Source organism: Platalea leucorodia (genome assembly GCF_965183815.1).
Source record: "Platalea leucorodia genome assembly, chromosome: 8".
In the NCBI taxonomy this organism is placed as follows: domain Eukaryota; kingdom Metazoa; phylum Chordata; class Aves; order Pelecaniformes; family Threskiornithidae; genus Platalea; species Platalea leucorodia.
The window spans coordinates 12,232,772-12,246,394 of NC_138830.1; the positions used below are offsets into that span (position 1 = coordinate 12,232,772).

General features: G+C 41.3%; 1 protein-coding gene across 2 annotated transcripts in view; it reads right to left on the reverse strand.

Moving 5' to 3' along the window:
* Positions 1–13,623, reverse strand: part of PSMD1 (proteasome 26S subunit, non-ATPase 1) — a 76,232-nt gene that overhangs the window by 14,008 nt on the left and 48,601 nt on the right. For both annotated transcript variants that reach the window (XM_082320950.1, XM_082320949.1), the window contains exons 17-19: positions 12,356–12,470; positions 9,202–9,318; positions 498–600 (exon numbers count right to left, since the gene is read on the reverse strand). In XM_082320950.1, coding sequence (XP_082177076.1) covers positions 498–600; positions 9,202–9,318; positions 12,356–12,470 — 335 coding nt within the window. The remainder of the gene's footprint in view (positions 1–497; positions 601–9,201; positions 9,319–12,355; positions 12,471–13,623) is intronic.

Below are 13,623 nucleotides of genomic sequence, written 5' to 3' on the forward strand. Positions count from 1 at the left end.
TTAAAAGCATATTTAATACATATATATACACACATGTATTTAATACATACATATATATATTTTAAACTGGTTATGTCAAATTTTAGCAGGAAAAGCAGAACATGAGGACTGGATACCACAAGGTTTCCAAATTTCTGGAGCAGGTGCTTACTTAGAAAAACAAAGCAACAACCTATCATGCTATAAATCAACATTCAGGGTGACAAATTAGACTTAGAGCAAAAAGATCATATTTGTCCAGACTTCTGAACATGAATTCTGCCCCAATGACTGGGCTGAGTCTCTCCTAACAGAAGCATGCTGATACAAGCTGAAACTACAAAACAGGGTTTATTTCTTTAATTAGCTAAAATGACTTGAAATTTGAGATTTCTTGCTACTATTACATGACAGGCATAAAGCCAGCACCTCATCTCCCAAATGAAATTTGCTATCACAGCTATTGTAGCCAAAGAAGTTTAAGAAATTTTGACTGCTTTAAATGTTTGGGGAATTACCTGCATCCAAAATGCCTTGTGCCAGGATTGCTCCAAACTTTGCCATAACATCATCGTGCTTATCATTGATCACTTTGGAATAGAGCTGTCTGAACTGGCTGACCTGGATAAAAACAAAAAAAAAAAAGAAAAAAAAAAAAAAGAGAGAGATTATAAAACTGACTGCATGAGTCAAATATTCTGTCTTTAATAGAAGCATCCTGGATTTCTGCATCCTAGGATGACATTTGTCTTTTTGACGGCTTTAGTCACTGGTGTTACAAGTCTTCCCCCTAATAATGAATTACAGAGGTTTTCCCCACTTGAAGATACCCATAGAGCGATTTTAAAATAGTCAGGATGGACATGCATTTCCAAACCACATTTTGCAGGCCTTACAGGAATAGCCTGAGAACCTCTGGAGTGTCACTGGAATAAAAGACCAACTGATGAGCTCGTAGCAAGAACTACTATATGTTCTTAGGTGCGTGACACTGCACTTTATTAAGTTTCCTCCAATTCCTACTGCTGAAAACCTCAAACCTATTCTGTTTTTTCTATACAATATTTTTGCTGTATTGGTAATGCCCCTATGGTGCATCATCAGCAAATTTTGCTATTGCACTCCTACCTTTTAAGTGAAAATCATAAATGAAAATATTTAATGAAGTAACAGTTTATGTCATGGTATGTTCACCACAATATCTTAAGCGCACAGTAGTAAGGGAAATTGCTAAACCTTTGCTTATATTGTTGTCATTCCTTTGAACAGCTTCATCTTTCACGGGTTCTCTAAGTGTTGAAGAGACAGAACAGTATCACATCCAGCAATATCCAAGGCTTTATCACAAATTAATAATTTATGTCTTTTAATATATACAGTGGAGCAACCATACAGATCAAGTAATTTTTATAGCTGAAAAAGCAGACCAGGAAATCCCCATCTGCAACCCAGTCAAAACCTGGGAAGCTGCATCCCATCCACAGCATGTCTGGAAGAATGTTTTATACCTCTTCCCTAAATTAATTTTAATCTAGATATCCATGTGACATTTTGTTTTCATTTTTTCTGTTTTCATACTAGGCCTTCACTCAACATGCTCAAAAGCAAAGGAGGTCTTTTCAAATAGGCTCCTTCCAAGATGTCTTGAACAAGCTTCTCCCTGCTACTGGTCCACTTTGTTGTTGGGATTCCAAGTCCTCTTCCTACATCTGCAGCCACAGATGAGAGGACAAACTTCTGGCTCAAGGCAGCAAGGCCAGACACAGCCACCAGAGACACAGAGCAGTTCCTAGTATTGCAAACGCAGTTGAAGTTTCCAAGTATAAAACGCTCAGAGCAGACAACCCCGTAGCTACTTTTCACATCTGAAGAGCATGTGCCTCTCCAGGGACACCAGAGGTATTTGCTCCGTGACCAGCGTCTGAAGAAAGGTCCTACCTTTCAGCTATGAAACACAGTTAGCGTCTGCTGTAGGCAAAGAGGCCAAGCTTCAACACCACCACTAGGAATGTACTCTTGCACAGCCTCTGATGCTCCTGGTGCCTAATTGTACCAGTGGCAGAGGCTTAAACACTTGACTACGACACTCAGGAGGTCCTTCTGGCTGATAACAGCACCCAGCGAACAGCCAGTACCCCATCCAGGCAGGTCACCACAAGCTCCAGAGCTGTGCTAAGGGTGGGCAGCACTGAGCACCAGGAGCAGCTTTCAGGCATCACTCCTAGCACACATGGCCTGTTGTGGGGCGCGCTGGGGAATCTCAAGGCGCTGACAGAAAGAGTTTTTGCACCCGTGAATAAAACAACCATTCATACAACTGAGTCAGTGACATGAGAACTGTGCTGGGAATAACATTTTGTTAAACTGGGATTCATCAAGGTAAAAAAAAAAAGATCAAAACAGAACGAATTGCTGACTGAGGGGATAAATCAAACTGCAGGGGTTTCTCAGCAAAGTATGAGATCAGATTCCCCAGTAAAAGCACATCAGAGCCATGAGGTAATCCTGCAGCCGAGGTAATGCTAGCAATAAATTTCACCACATTTCACGTGTGAATTTTTGACCACAGGCAGCGAGAAGCTGAGACTCCACCTTTGAGAGATTATGTCCAATGCCTGGGATGGAAAGATGACAGAGGTTGCCTCTCCAACCCACGAGCATTATACCCAAGAGCCACAACGCTGCTTGGCAGCCCTACACACTTAGTGAACACTTCCGACTAAGACCGCGTGTTTTCTACAAAATAGTTCTCGATGCACATTAACTCATCACACCGCTTAAAACACAGGTGCCCTAAAGGAACAGACACTCTCTGGTCGATACCTTTCCTGACTTCGCTTTTTCAGCCACGAACGCAGCTGTACCATTTGTCACCTCAACTCCTTCAGCGCCGATGGCATCTAACCTGATGAGATTTAAACCAGTCTGTGACAGCGAAAGACCCTAACATTCATACGAGTAAATCATGACCTGTTAAACACAACTGTATTAAAATTACTTTATTTGTTTCACACAAATGGACAGTCTCACAACCATGAAGCACCAGAGTAGCCAGCCACTTTTAAACAGGAGCAGTGAAGCTGAACAAAACAACACTTCTCCGGTAGAGCAGGAGGCATTTATTAAAAGTGACAAGGGAAAAAGAGCAGCAATCTCCATTTTTCAGTCTAAGTCAGTCGACCAATGTGTGTGCTAATATTAGTTCTCTATTCACCAATTCCCCTTTGCATTAAGAAGTTTTTAGTTACTAGTCCCTGTCCCTAAAAGGAGGTGACTTACATTTCCTTGAATTTATTAAAGGTAATAAAAAGGAGCAGCGTACATTTTCAGGGCAGCCACGCAGACAGATGTGCGGCAGGGAGATACTGCACACACAATACAGGGTTTATTCTGGATATGCTGACCAAACTCTGCTCTTGCTTCATTCCATTTAGGCTTTTTCACGCTCTCCCGATTTTTATTTATAAAAACTTACACTGAGGTTTACACGTTTAATATAAATAGTTTGTTTCTTACGCCTGACCTCTTGCACACTGGAAAAATACCTTAGTTTGCATTTGCAACTTGGGACGGGGCCTCGTGCAGTGTCAAGGGCAACCACATGCAGACTAGATGAACCAAAGCCTTCAGAGATTATTTGGGACAGACACACAGAGACACAGAAGCAACATGTAAAACTATTCCACTGGTTGAGCTGAGCAGTAGGATTCCAGTGCCTCTGTTTAGAGCACATCATTCCCGTGACTCTGGGCTCAGCTTCTGGGTTTGGAATATTTATAAAAGCAGATGGATGTTACAAAGCTCGCTCGGTGGACTGTAATCTGGAATTTACACCGTAATCAAATCTTCAGAGGACGAACCCCTGGGTGAAGCGAGAAGACATTCAGCAGAACTGCTAATGTTCACGCTGGCGTCTGAAGTCTGATGGAGCAGGACCTCGGAACAGAGGGCAGAAACGCCTCGCTCGGGAAAGGCGAGGCAGGGCTAGCAGGGGAAGTCATCCACCTCCCCTGGTCGTGGCGCGCTGCCCCTGGGAGCACCCTTTCCCTAATGTCTTCCACAGCTCCTACTCACTTGTAGGTTAGTCCAGAACAGATGAACAAAACACCCGGGCAACAAGCCCACCAGGAACCCACCAGCTGTGGCCCCAGGACACCGTGCGGGGCAGCGAGCTAACCGGGACACCCACAACTGCAAGGGACCGAAACCTGGCTGCTAAACCTGAGCAGACCAGCTGCCACCTCTCCAGGTGACACAGACAGCTTACAGCAGGGAAGCAGCTGAGAGCAGACGTTCAATGAACAAGCGCTGAATAGCTACAATAAGAAATAGTCCTTATACCCTCTACTTATAAAAATACAAAATATGTAGTGCCATATCAAGAGCGTTCTGCTTTCAGATAAATTCTGCATACCTGTGCATCATGAGCTGTGGACCACTGCCAACCCTGGAAAATGTACTGAGCAAGCGTGCCCTTTCCAAAGTTTTACTTTAACATCAGTGGAAGCAAAACTGTTCTATGAAAGGGTGGGAGACTACCCTTCCTGGCCTCAGGGACCAGGCAAACCCCGATCAAAGGACTGCCTCAACACTCGAATGCATGGTAGGCCTGCATGCTTATTCAGGCTGTTCCTATAAAGCTAATGCTTCACAGGAATGGGATTTTTGGCTGGATTGGGTCCCAGCTGAAAACCTTCTGTGCTGCTGGGGAAAGCCTGCTTTGTCAGCTCTAGCTGTAGCAGTTCAGGAAGGTATCGTCCTCACGTGGAGCCACTGCTCCATCTCTTTGGAGAAAGCAAGAGCGGTACAGACAAAAGCTCAGTTCTGCCTTCGCTGTTGGGGCACTCACCTCCTACAGAATGGAGCAAGATGTCAACAGACAGTAATTTCTTAAACTGTTGAAGGAAAATCTGCCAGTTTGTCTAGTAGAGCCCTTTAATCTGCTACTGTTTTTCCGTCAAACCACAGCAACAAGTACATCCCAAACTACTGAATAGGTTTATTTAATATGCTTTGAAACCCATAAGCTCTGTTTCTCCCTTGAAATCTTCAAGCACTTTAAAAATTTTATAGCATTTAGAGATGCTATCAAGAAATTTATTTGGGTGACTTCCAGGAGGAACACTAAAACAGAGGCAGTGACTTATTTCATCTTTACTAACAATACACACACACCCCCATTCTGATAATTAGTGCTCGTCAAAACGACATGCCACTGACTCCGAATGAAGCCAAACATGCAACCTTGGAAACACCGAGGAAACAACACAGGCTTTAAGACACGAGAACAATACAGCACCATTTCCTACTACAAACCCGAGGGGCTGTCATTTCTCAGGTTGTTTACCACTTCTCCCTCCACCAGTCAACATTCACGTACATGAAGCCCACGAGATTGTTAAGAGTAAGACTTAGTAAACAGTTAACTACGGGAAACAGTGGCAGGTGATGTGCATGATGCTTTTTGCAAATGCGAGTTCTTAAGAACAAGAGTATTTAGCAACCTGTTTTTAATAAAAGAAGTTTTAAACTGTTTGCATGCTTTATCTACTTCAAAAGTTGAGGTTATTCTGCATACACTTGCTCTCTGGAAAGAGCACACAGTATGCAGAAGCATCTAACAGTAACAGGCTTACATGAAGGAATGTGAAGGTGCTACTAGAATATAGCAAAAATCATTCTGGCATCCTAGCAAGACCTAGTATTTCATCTAAATGGGGAAAAAAATAAGAAGAGCAATCTGGTCCTGGTTTCTTCACAACATCTTAAAGGCCAAGGTGATCGAAGAAAGATGGAGGAAAAGCCTTGACCTTGCTTATTATCTTCTCGTTTTGCCAAGATGGCTATCCTAACACAAAACCAGGAAAAAGTAAAATCAGTGCAATATGTTAGACATGTAGTTGTCTCCAAAATTGCTGTCTTAATTGCCCTGCAGGTCACAAATACGTAATGAAGTTGTCATTGATTTCTGTTACAATGATCTCATCACATCTATAATTTAGGATTCCATTTCACAAAATAAACTTGTTATTGTTCTATATCCTGCACTAATATGGTTCTCAAATGTAACAACAGAGGTCAGGAAAAATCATGCTGGCTGCACATGGACGAATTGTGTTTCAACGGCAAAGAGGCCAAATCAGCTCTACACAAGATTTGCTACCCCTTTTGGCACTTAAGCAACTTGCAAGTTCAAGGGACCTCCATATAATGACAATTCTTTATTTAAACTCTTTATTTAAATTTAAACTCTTCACATTATTTGTTTAAATACAGAGTGAGCACAACAAAGAGGTATTTAAAAGACGTGTAGATGTGGAGCTTAGCGACACGGTTTAGTGGTGGACTTGGCAGTGTTAGGTTAGCGGTTGGACTTGATGACCTCAAAGGTCTTTCCCAACCTGAACGATTCTACGAATCCAAGACGAATACAAAGGAAAGAGGACAGCAAAGGTGATTCAAAGGCATACATCTACATTCTCTCACAACAAAAATGGTTTCTTTTAAACCAAAATACTTTTATTCTTAAATCTCTGTTTATTGCTGTCATTTCAGCATTGCAACGCTCAGCTCTCAAAACTCTGAAGTTATTTTATTCCTGAAAAATCCAAATCTGTTCAAGGAAGATTGTTTGCTACCATCTTCATCCCAAATTATCACCAGAGAATTTAAAGTCCTTCTAACCCAAAGCTCACAAACAAGAAGTTTACAAAACAAAATAATCCCAGAACAGACTAAACTGAAAAATAATGACAGGAAGCTGGTCAGACTGTATGTCACAATCTTTATTAAAATCACCATCTCTCACATGCAAAGCACCACGAAATATTTAGCAGCAGTGAGATGATGATACGTAAAATTTAGCTTCTCTATACCCCCATCAAGACCACACGTACAGCTTGTGGGATATGAAATCCATCATGCTCCTCTTACTAGCTGCTTATCCAGCAATGCAAACGCTCACATACATCAGGTTAGACACTGGCACACAGTGCACCAGTGTGCCACTTAGGAATCTGATCAGATCAAAATATGTCACTGTAATCCAAAAATGGGTGGTTTTCTGAACTCCACCCTTTCAAATCAAAGTAAAATAATTCTTCTTCAGACTGGCAGAGAGCTCCAAAAGTTTCCCATAGATAATATATAACTTAATTGGCAGCATATTCCTCAAAATATTCCTTTTACTTTTGAGCAAGAAAATATGATGGTTATAACTAACTTTTGGGGTGTTCAAAAGAAGTAAAACTTACATCATCTGTGTTCAGTTCTTAAATTAGCAGAATATTTCAGGGATTATTTATTAGTTTATAATCTGTAGGGGTTTTGGGGGTTTTTTGTTTGTTTGTTTTCTAACATCCGCAGTGCTTCTATGGCTGGGTAATGAATTGCCTTCTGTATCTATATTATGTTACACCACAAATTTTGGCTCAAACAAGGCTCTGGCATAAAGCTTTTTCAGTTCCTCTCCCCATTTTTAAACAAACCTCTGAACCCCATACTATACATCTCATCTTGTATTTGCTAGCCAACTATTTTAATCACCCATTTAACGAGCCTAAGTATTACATGTACTTCTGAAGTCAAGGTTACCAGACCTCTTTGGGGAAAGAGATCTGACTTTTTACACACCTCAAATAATCTGTATTTTTGCTAGCTTTTTTCCTGTCTGCACTTTTCTTTAGGACACACAGACTCTCACCTATCATCTCAAAAAGACTGAAACTCCAATAGACAGACTCAGCAAGTAATCCACAACAGTCTCAGATGTCTGACTGATTCATAGCGGCCTGCAATTCCCATCCCAAGAGGATTAGGGTGCTTTGCAAACCAAAATGAATTTATTCTCATAATATCCTTTCATAGAAGAAAGTATCATCCTTATTTCTTTCAGGTGGGAAACTGAGGCACAGGAGAGCTATACAATTTGCCCAACATTAGAGGAGCACAGAATGATTAAACCTGATCTCCTATATTGAGGGCTGGCATTCCAAGCACCTGACCGAGGAAGAAACAATAAAAGCAACAAGCAGTTTCCTTCCACAGAAAGATAATTCAACTTCACATTACAGAGACTTTGCATCTTGGAAGATGAGGGGATCCAACAGAACTCTAGTGTTCTCCACTGGCACAGTGGACAAGTCCACAGCTGAACCACAATTCTGATAATATAATATAATATAATATATATTAATATAATTCTGATAATATAAACTGTTTTTTTGTTTGTTTGGGTTTTTTTAATACTTCAAAGGAACAAACTGTCTGCCAGCAAATCTTCATGTTCCATGACCTGGAAATACCCAAACACCTGTACTTGTAGATTTCCTTCGCTGACTTTCCCAAGTAAAATTTTCCACTGGACAAAGAGGTTTTTTTCTTTTTCCCCCATCCAAATGCAGTAAAAAGTGGCTGTTTCTATCACAGTTCAATTTCTAAAACAACATCAGTAAAAGCAACCCATATACACCAGATGAGTAGCAAAGTACCAGCTACCGCTCTGCCTCAGCACTCACCAGAGCAGATGAAATGTGGAACCTCAGAGCTTCTATTAATGTGGACTTTTAGTCTGTACAAATGTTTGCATATCATCATCTGTCACATATTCACAGGGCAATCTATTTTTAAAAGCTAAACACAGCACATGCAATCTTTTTTGCCTTCTGAGTGGAAAGAAAAACTCCATTAAAAAAATGTATTTGCTATAAAGCCACTAAGCCAGTTCTGACAGCAGAAACTGTTTCACCCGAAAAGTGTAAGACTAGCTACAAAAGAAACATAGTTATAGCAGGACTTCCCTGCAGGGTGACCACATCCAACACTAAGTTTACTATCATCAAAAAACGACTGCTTTACTAAATAACAGTGTTCACATAAATCATGAGCATACAGGCCTCAGTGCATGTTAGTGGAAGAGAGTCACTTGCATATCATTACAAGATGCTTTTAGACCTTTTAAGAAAGAGCATTTATTCTCGTAACGCCTAGAGTCAAAATGGTGTCATCTATCAGGCAGGTTTCGATCAGCATGCATCGCTCCCCCATTCAAAAGTGCCTGCTCTGATCCATGTGGGAGCTTCCTGCTGTGCATGCAGCTCTGGCTCTTTACCAGGCACGTACGCTTTCTTACCAACGCTTACGTGCAGTGCCAAGAGCTAAAGATTTGTCATCCGAGACCATTCTTCCACCTAACAAGCCAGTATGTAAGGTATGCCACATTACCTTTGGGCAGGTAATCTCGGTCTGCTGGATCATGATAAGGGCAGATGCAATCAGAGCTCCTTGACGTACATAGTTCACAGGATCATTCGTCATTGGCTCAAGCAAATTAATTGCTTCCTAAAAAAACAAAAACCAAGAAATAAGCAGTCACAATGTTAATACTATTATTTTTAGTATCCCAGGATTCAGTACTCTAATGGAAGGTTATCAGATTGATGCTATGAGATATACTTTTTAATATATTTTTCCTATTCTTGGTAAATGAAGCAGAAAACTGTATTTCTGTGGATTTTCAATCAGGAAGAAAAAAACCCACAAAAAACAAGTGATGGATGGAACAAGATCTACCTGCAGAAATAGGGCAACAGATAAACAACAGTTGTTGTAAGCAAGAGATGCATTCAGCACATTAAAACTACTGACAGGCCTTAAATAGTACACATAAATTATTCATACACTTCCTTCACCATTCTTCCCAACAAAATGCATCAGCGTTACCTTCACTTTCTGCGTAAGGAACAAATGCACCAGAGATATCAAACAACGTGTTGGAAGTTAGAAAACGAGATGGTAAACCAAACCAAGTCTAAAATTCTTGGCCTCACACTTTATTGTTAGAACCTGTAACATTTAGCATCACATGAAAGCATTTATTTCAAACCTACATCAAGTGGGGTGGCCTCTGAGCACCCATAGAGTAAATCTAGGTTTTGAAAACACTTCAAAAGGCTCTATTGCTTCTTCAAATTCAGTAACTTCCCAGCTAAGCACAACAGGAACATGATCCATGATGATCTATCAGAAAGCATTCCTTTCAATGCCGTCATTGATTATGAAAAGCTATACAAGAGTCTATTGTAACAATAAATGCTGCTTCGATGTACCCAGGACCAGCATGTGCAATTTGAGGCATCTCAGACTAAATCATATCTTTAGGCACATTTTTTAATTTCCATTTACAGTTCTGCCACTTTGCAAGCCATGACTTAAACATATATAGAATTATTACAGACACAAATTAATTCCTAACTATGCAAGGTCCTCAGCGCACATTACACAGGACAACTGAGCTCATCTAAACTCACTGCTGCCAAAAAGAGATCCCTCTCCTTCCTCAATTTCCCTTCAGCCATCCAGTCTCTCCCCTTTCCCTGTGCTAGCTGCAGCCCTTGCCTCACCTCTCAGTGAGCTTTTCCAGCTCGATAACTCGACAGAGAACTGTTCCCTTTTTCGTTGCTGTTATCTGGGTCAGTTTTCTGTAAGTTTGTGTCTGAGTCAGCTCACTAGGGAGCTGGACATGAGACAGAGCAAAAGGTGGCAGGAGGGACCAAGACTACCCGATTCAACAGCAGCAAGTTGCTAGTGGGCTCAGCCAGCCTTGATCAACCACGCTCTTCAGATTTAAGCAGAATAAACCTTAGATAGCAGTTTGTACAGCCATGGGCTGCACAGATAAATTTGGTCTGTAGCAGTGCAAGGGCTTTCTAAAAGCACCCTGAAATTGCATGTGGAGCAAGCTGTTAGATACCCTTTGGAACAGGAGAGAAAACAGACACCCTACAAAGCCCAAAGAGCTCTTTTAATGTATTATGTGATCTTCTGATTACAGAAGTCAGACAGAATCACTTGGCAATCTCTTGTATGGAGCTCTCTCCCGTCCATACCTGAACTGAGGACATGAGCAAATGCAATTGAGCGCATGAGTCTCCCAGCACAGACCCCTCTTGGTGTCACTTCCGTCAGGGTGAGGCTTTTAAAAAAAGCTGATTTTATACAAAACACTATTTCTAAGAACCACTTCTAGAATAATATCATGCCTTCGCTTAGACTACTTTTGCCAGCTGAGCTATCTTGCAGGCTTTGCTTCTCCACCTGAAGGTGACTCATTCATTCTTTGGCATGCATTCAATGCCATGTATGGAACATCCACTATGACAAAAAGCTGAACTTTCCGATCGCCAAAGCTGAATATATTTGGGCCTTCAAAACCTACTAATATAAGCTCTGGAAGACATGTCTGCATATAATCAGATGGTTTCGGTCTTTATCACACAACGTATCTGGAAATAAAACAGACTTCTTTGTGTGACTAAAAGCATTTCCACCTAAATCAACCTGTCAGATGCAGCAGGTTAAAAATAATTAGCTCCTTGATTCTACTTTCCACTTGAGAATAAAGCAACCTGGATAAAAATAGGTCTTCCAGTTTACTTTCAAGTCCACATGCTCTAGATACTGAAGATGGCAGGCAGCGCATGTCAGCATTCTGTGCATTTCACAACACAAGCGACGCGCTGGGGAGCGCTCACTTGCAAGAGCCACAGACCAAGGGTTTAATACTAGCTGAGGAAGGGATGATAACTGATAAGCGTGAGATTTATCAAAGACTTCGAAGCACGAAGTATTACTTCCCACATGGACAATCTGTGCAGCTGTTTTGAAACTGTGATTCAGTACCAGTACAGATTATATACACATGTGGGTGAAGTAGAGGAAGCTTATCCCCAAGTTTACTTGTGGCTTGTCCCAATGAGCACTCACTTCCCACAGCAGAAGTGGGAATCCTTCTACTCTAAAAGGTCCCTGTTATCATCTGTGAGAATTATCCTTCACTGATAAAGCGAGAATAAAATTTACTGGCTGTGAATCATACACCTGAAACTACAGTAAATTTCATTAAATTTCATTGCACTTGGCTTTACTACATGGATCTTCCATAAACTGTGTATCACAGAGAAGAAGTAAGGAGCTAGAGGTTATGCAGAACACCTGCTGTTTTACTGTCACTGGCACCCCCCATTTCCCCTAAAGCAGTCTGTAAAAGATCAACTCCAAGGGCAAAGGAGTATTGATTTTGGAGCAGTGAACATACATTTAAAGTTCAGTGGCAACTTGACAGTAAGAAAACTCTAAGAGAAGTTTTGAAGACAAAATTCCAAGAATATGGCAATAATGTATAAAAACATTCTTCTACTTTAGCTATTGTGTACAAGCAGGAAAAGAATCTCTATGCCCAGGACAGTTAAAGAATTTAAAGTACTGCTCTAGTCCAGCTGGCTAGCAGCGTACATGTGTGAGGAATCTGATCCACACAAATGTCTCTATGGAAGGAGAGAGCAGAAAGTCTTAGCAATGGATGGCTTCTGGTCCTCACCTTGTTTCCAGTGCCCGCACAGCAGATACCCAAAGCCATGGCAGCCCCATAACGCACATGGGGATTGTAGCTCTCTGACAGCAAAGAAACCACGCTCGGACACTGCTCAGGAGTCCTAAAGAAAGGCAAAAAAAGAATGTTGTTTGTTATTATTGTTCTTCAAAATATGGAGACTTCACCCGGTTCATACTAGGAAATCTAAAACTGTCCTTCCACACTGTGTTTTGCATTTCTCTAAATGGACTGGGTCAGTTTTCTGTAAGTTTGTGTCTGAGTCAGCTCACTAGGGAGCTGGACATGAGACAGAGCAAAAGGTGGCAGGGGTGGAACAAATGGACTAAGAGCAGAACAGGGAAGTGCACAAATGAATAAAGTTCCCTATCACTGCAGATATCACAGTTCCCACTACCAAAGTCTTCCTTTTTAGTGCATGTTTTCTGCCTTTAAAAGATTACTCAGCAGAATGATATATCTATTGAGATGGAGGTCTTTATCTTTAGAAATCATGCTGCTGTGACAGACTTCCTACCGGCAGAGGTTTACTCTCCATGAGAGAGGCAGTACTAAATCTCCCATCAGCAGACACAAAACCCAACTCCAGTGTTCAGCCAACCTTCAAGACTGGTGGGACCCAAACTCCCTTTCGCAATCACTGCTTCTCCTGACTCTTCCTCACCTCCACCTACTGCTGTAAATCAAAGCATGTGAGGAAATGCTGATGCAACACACACTTCCAGCCAGTCTATCAGCAATGTCTACTGTTGCCTCCTTACAATATCACGCTGTGATGTTGCTGCTTTTTAAGAGATCTGAAAAGGGAGCATATGCTCCATCATGCCTCACCCCTGGGAACCAGCGTCCTGTTGGTCATTACAGCAACAGAACTTCTAGCCCAGCGCTGGGGGAGAAGAAAGGGAACCCTTATTTTCCTACAGCAAGAAGCACATGTTGCTAATGCATACAGTCTTATGAATATTGAGTATTTCTGAAGTAGGGCAGAACTCACTTGCAGGTGTGGATATATTAATTTCCCTCCTGTCTTTGTAGTCATATTTATCACTCTTAATTTTGATGCCACACAAACCACTTCATAATATCTTATACTGCCAATTTCAACATTTCTAATGCAGCAAAGGCAAAATTATTTGTAAAATAAGCATCTCTGTGTCAGACAAGTCTGCATTCTGAACTCATTGCAAGCACAACCATCAGAGCTAACCTGTTAAACTTACAATCTCATGACACCATGAACACAAGAGCAATGCACG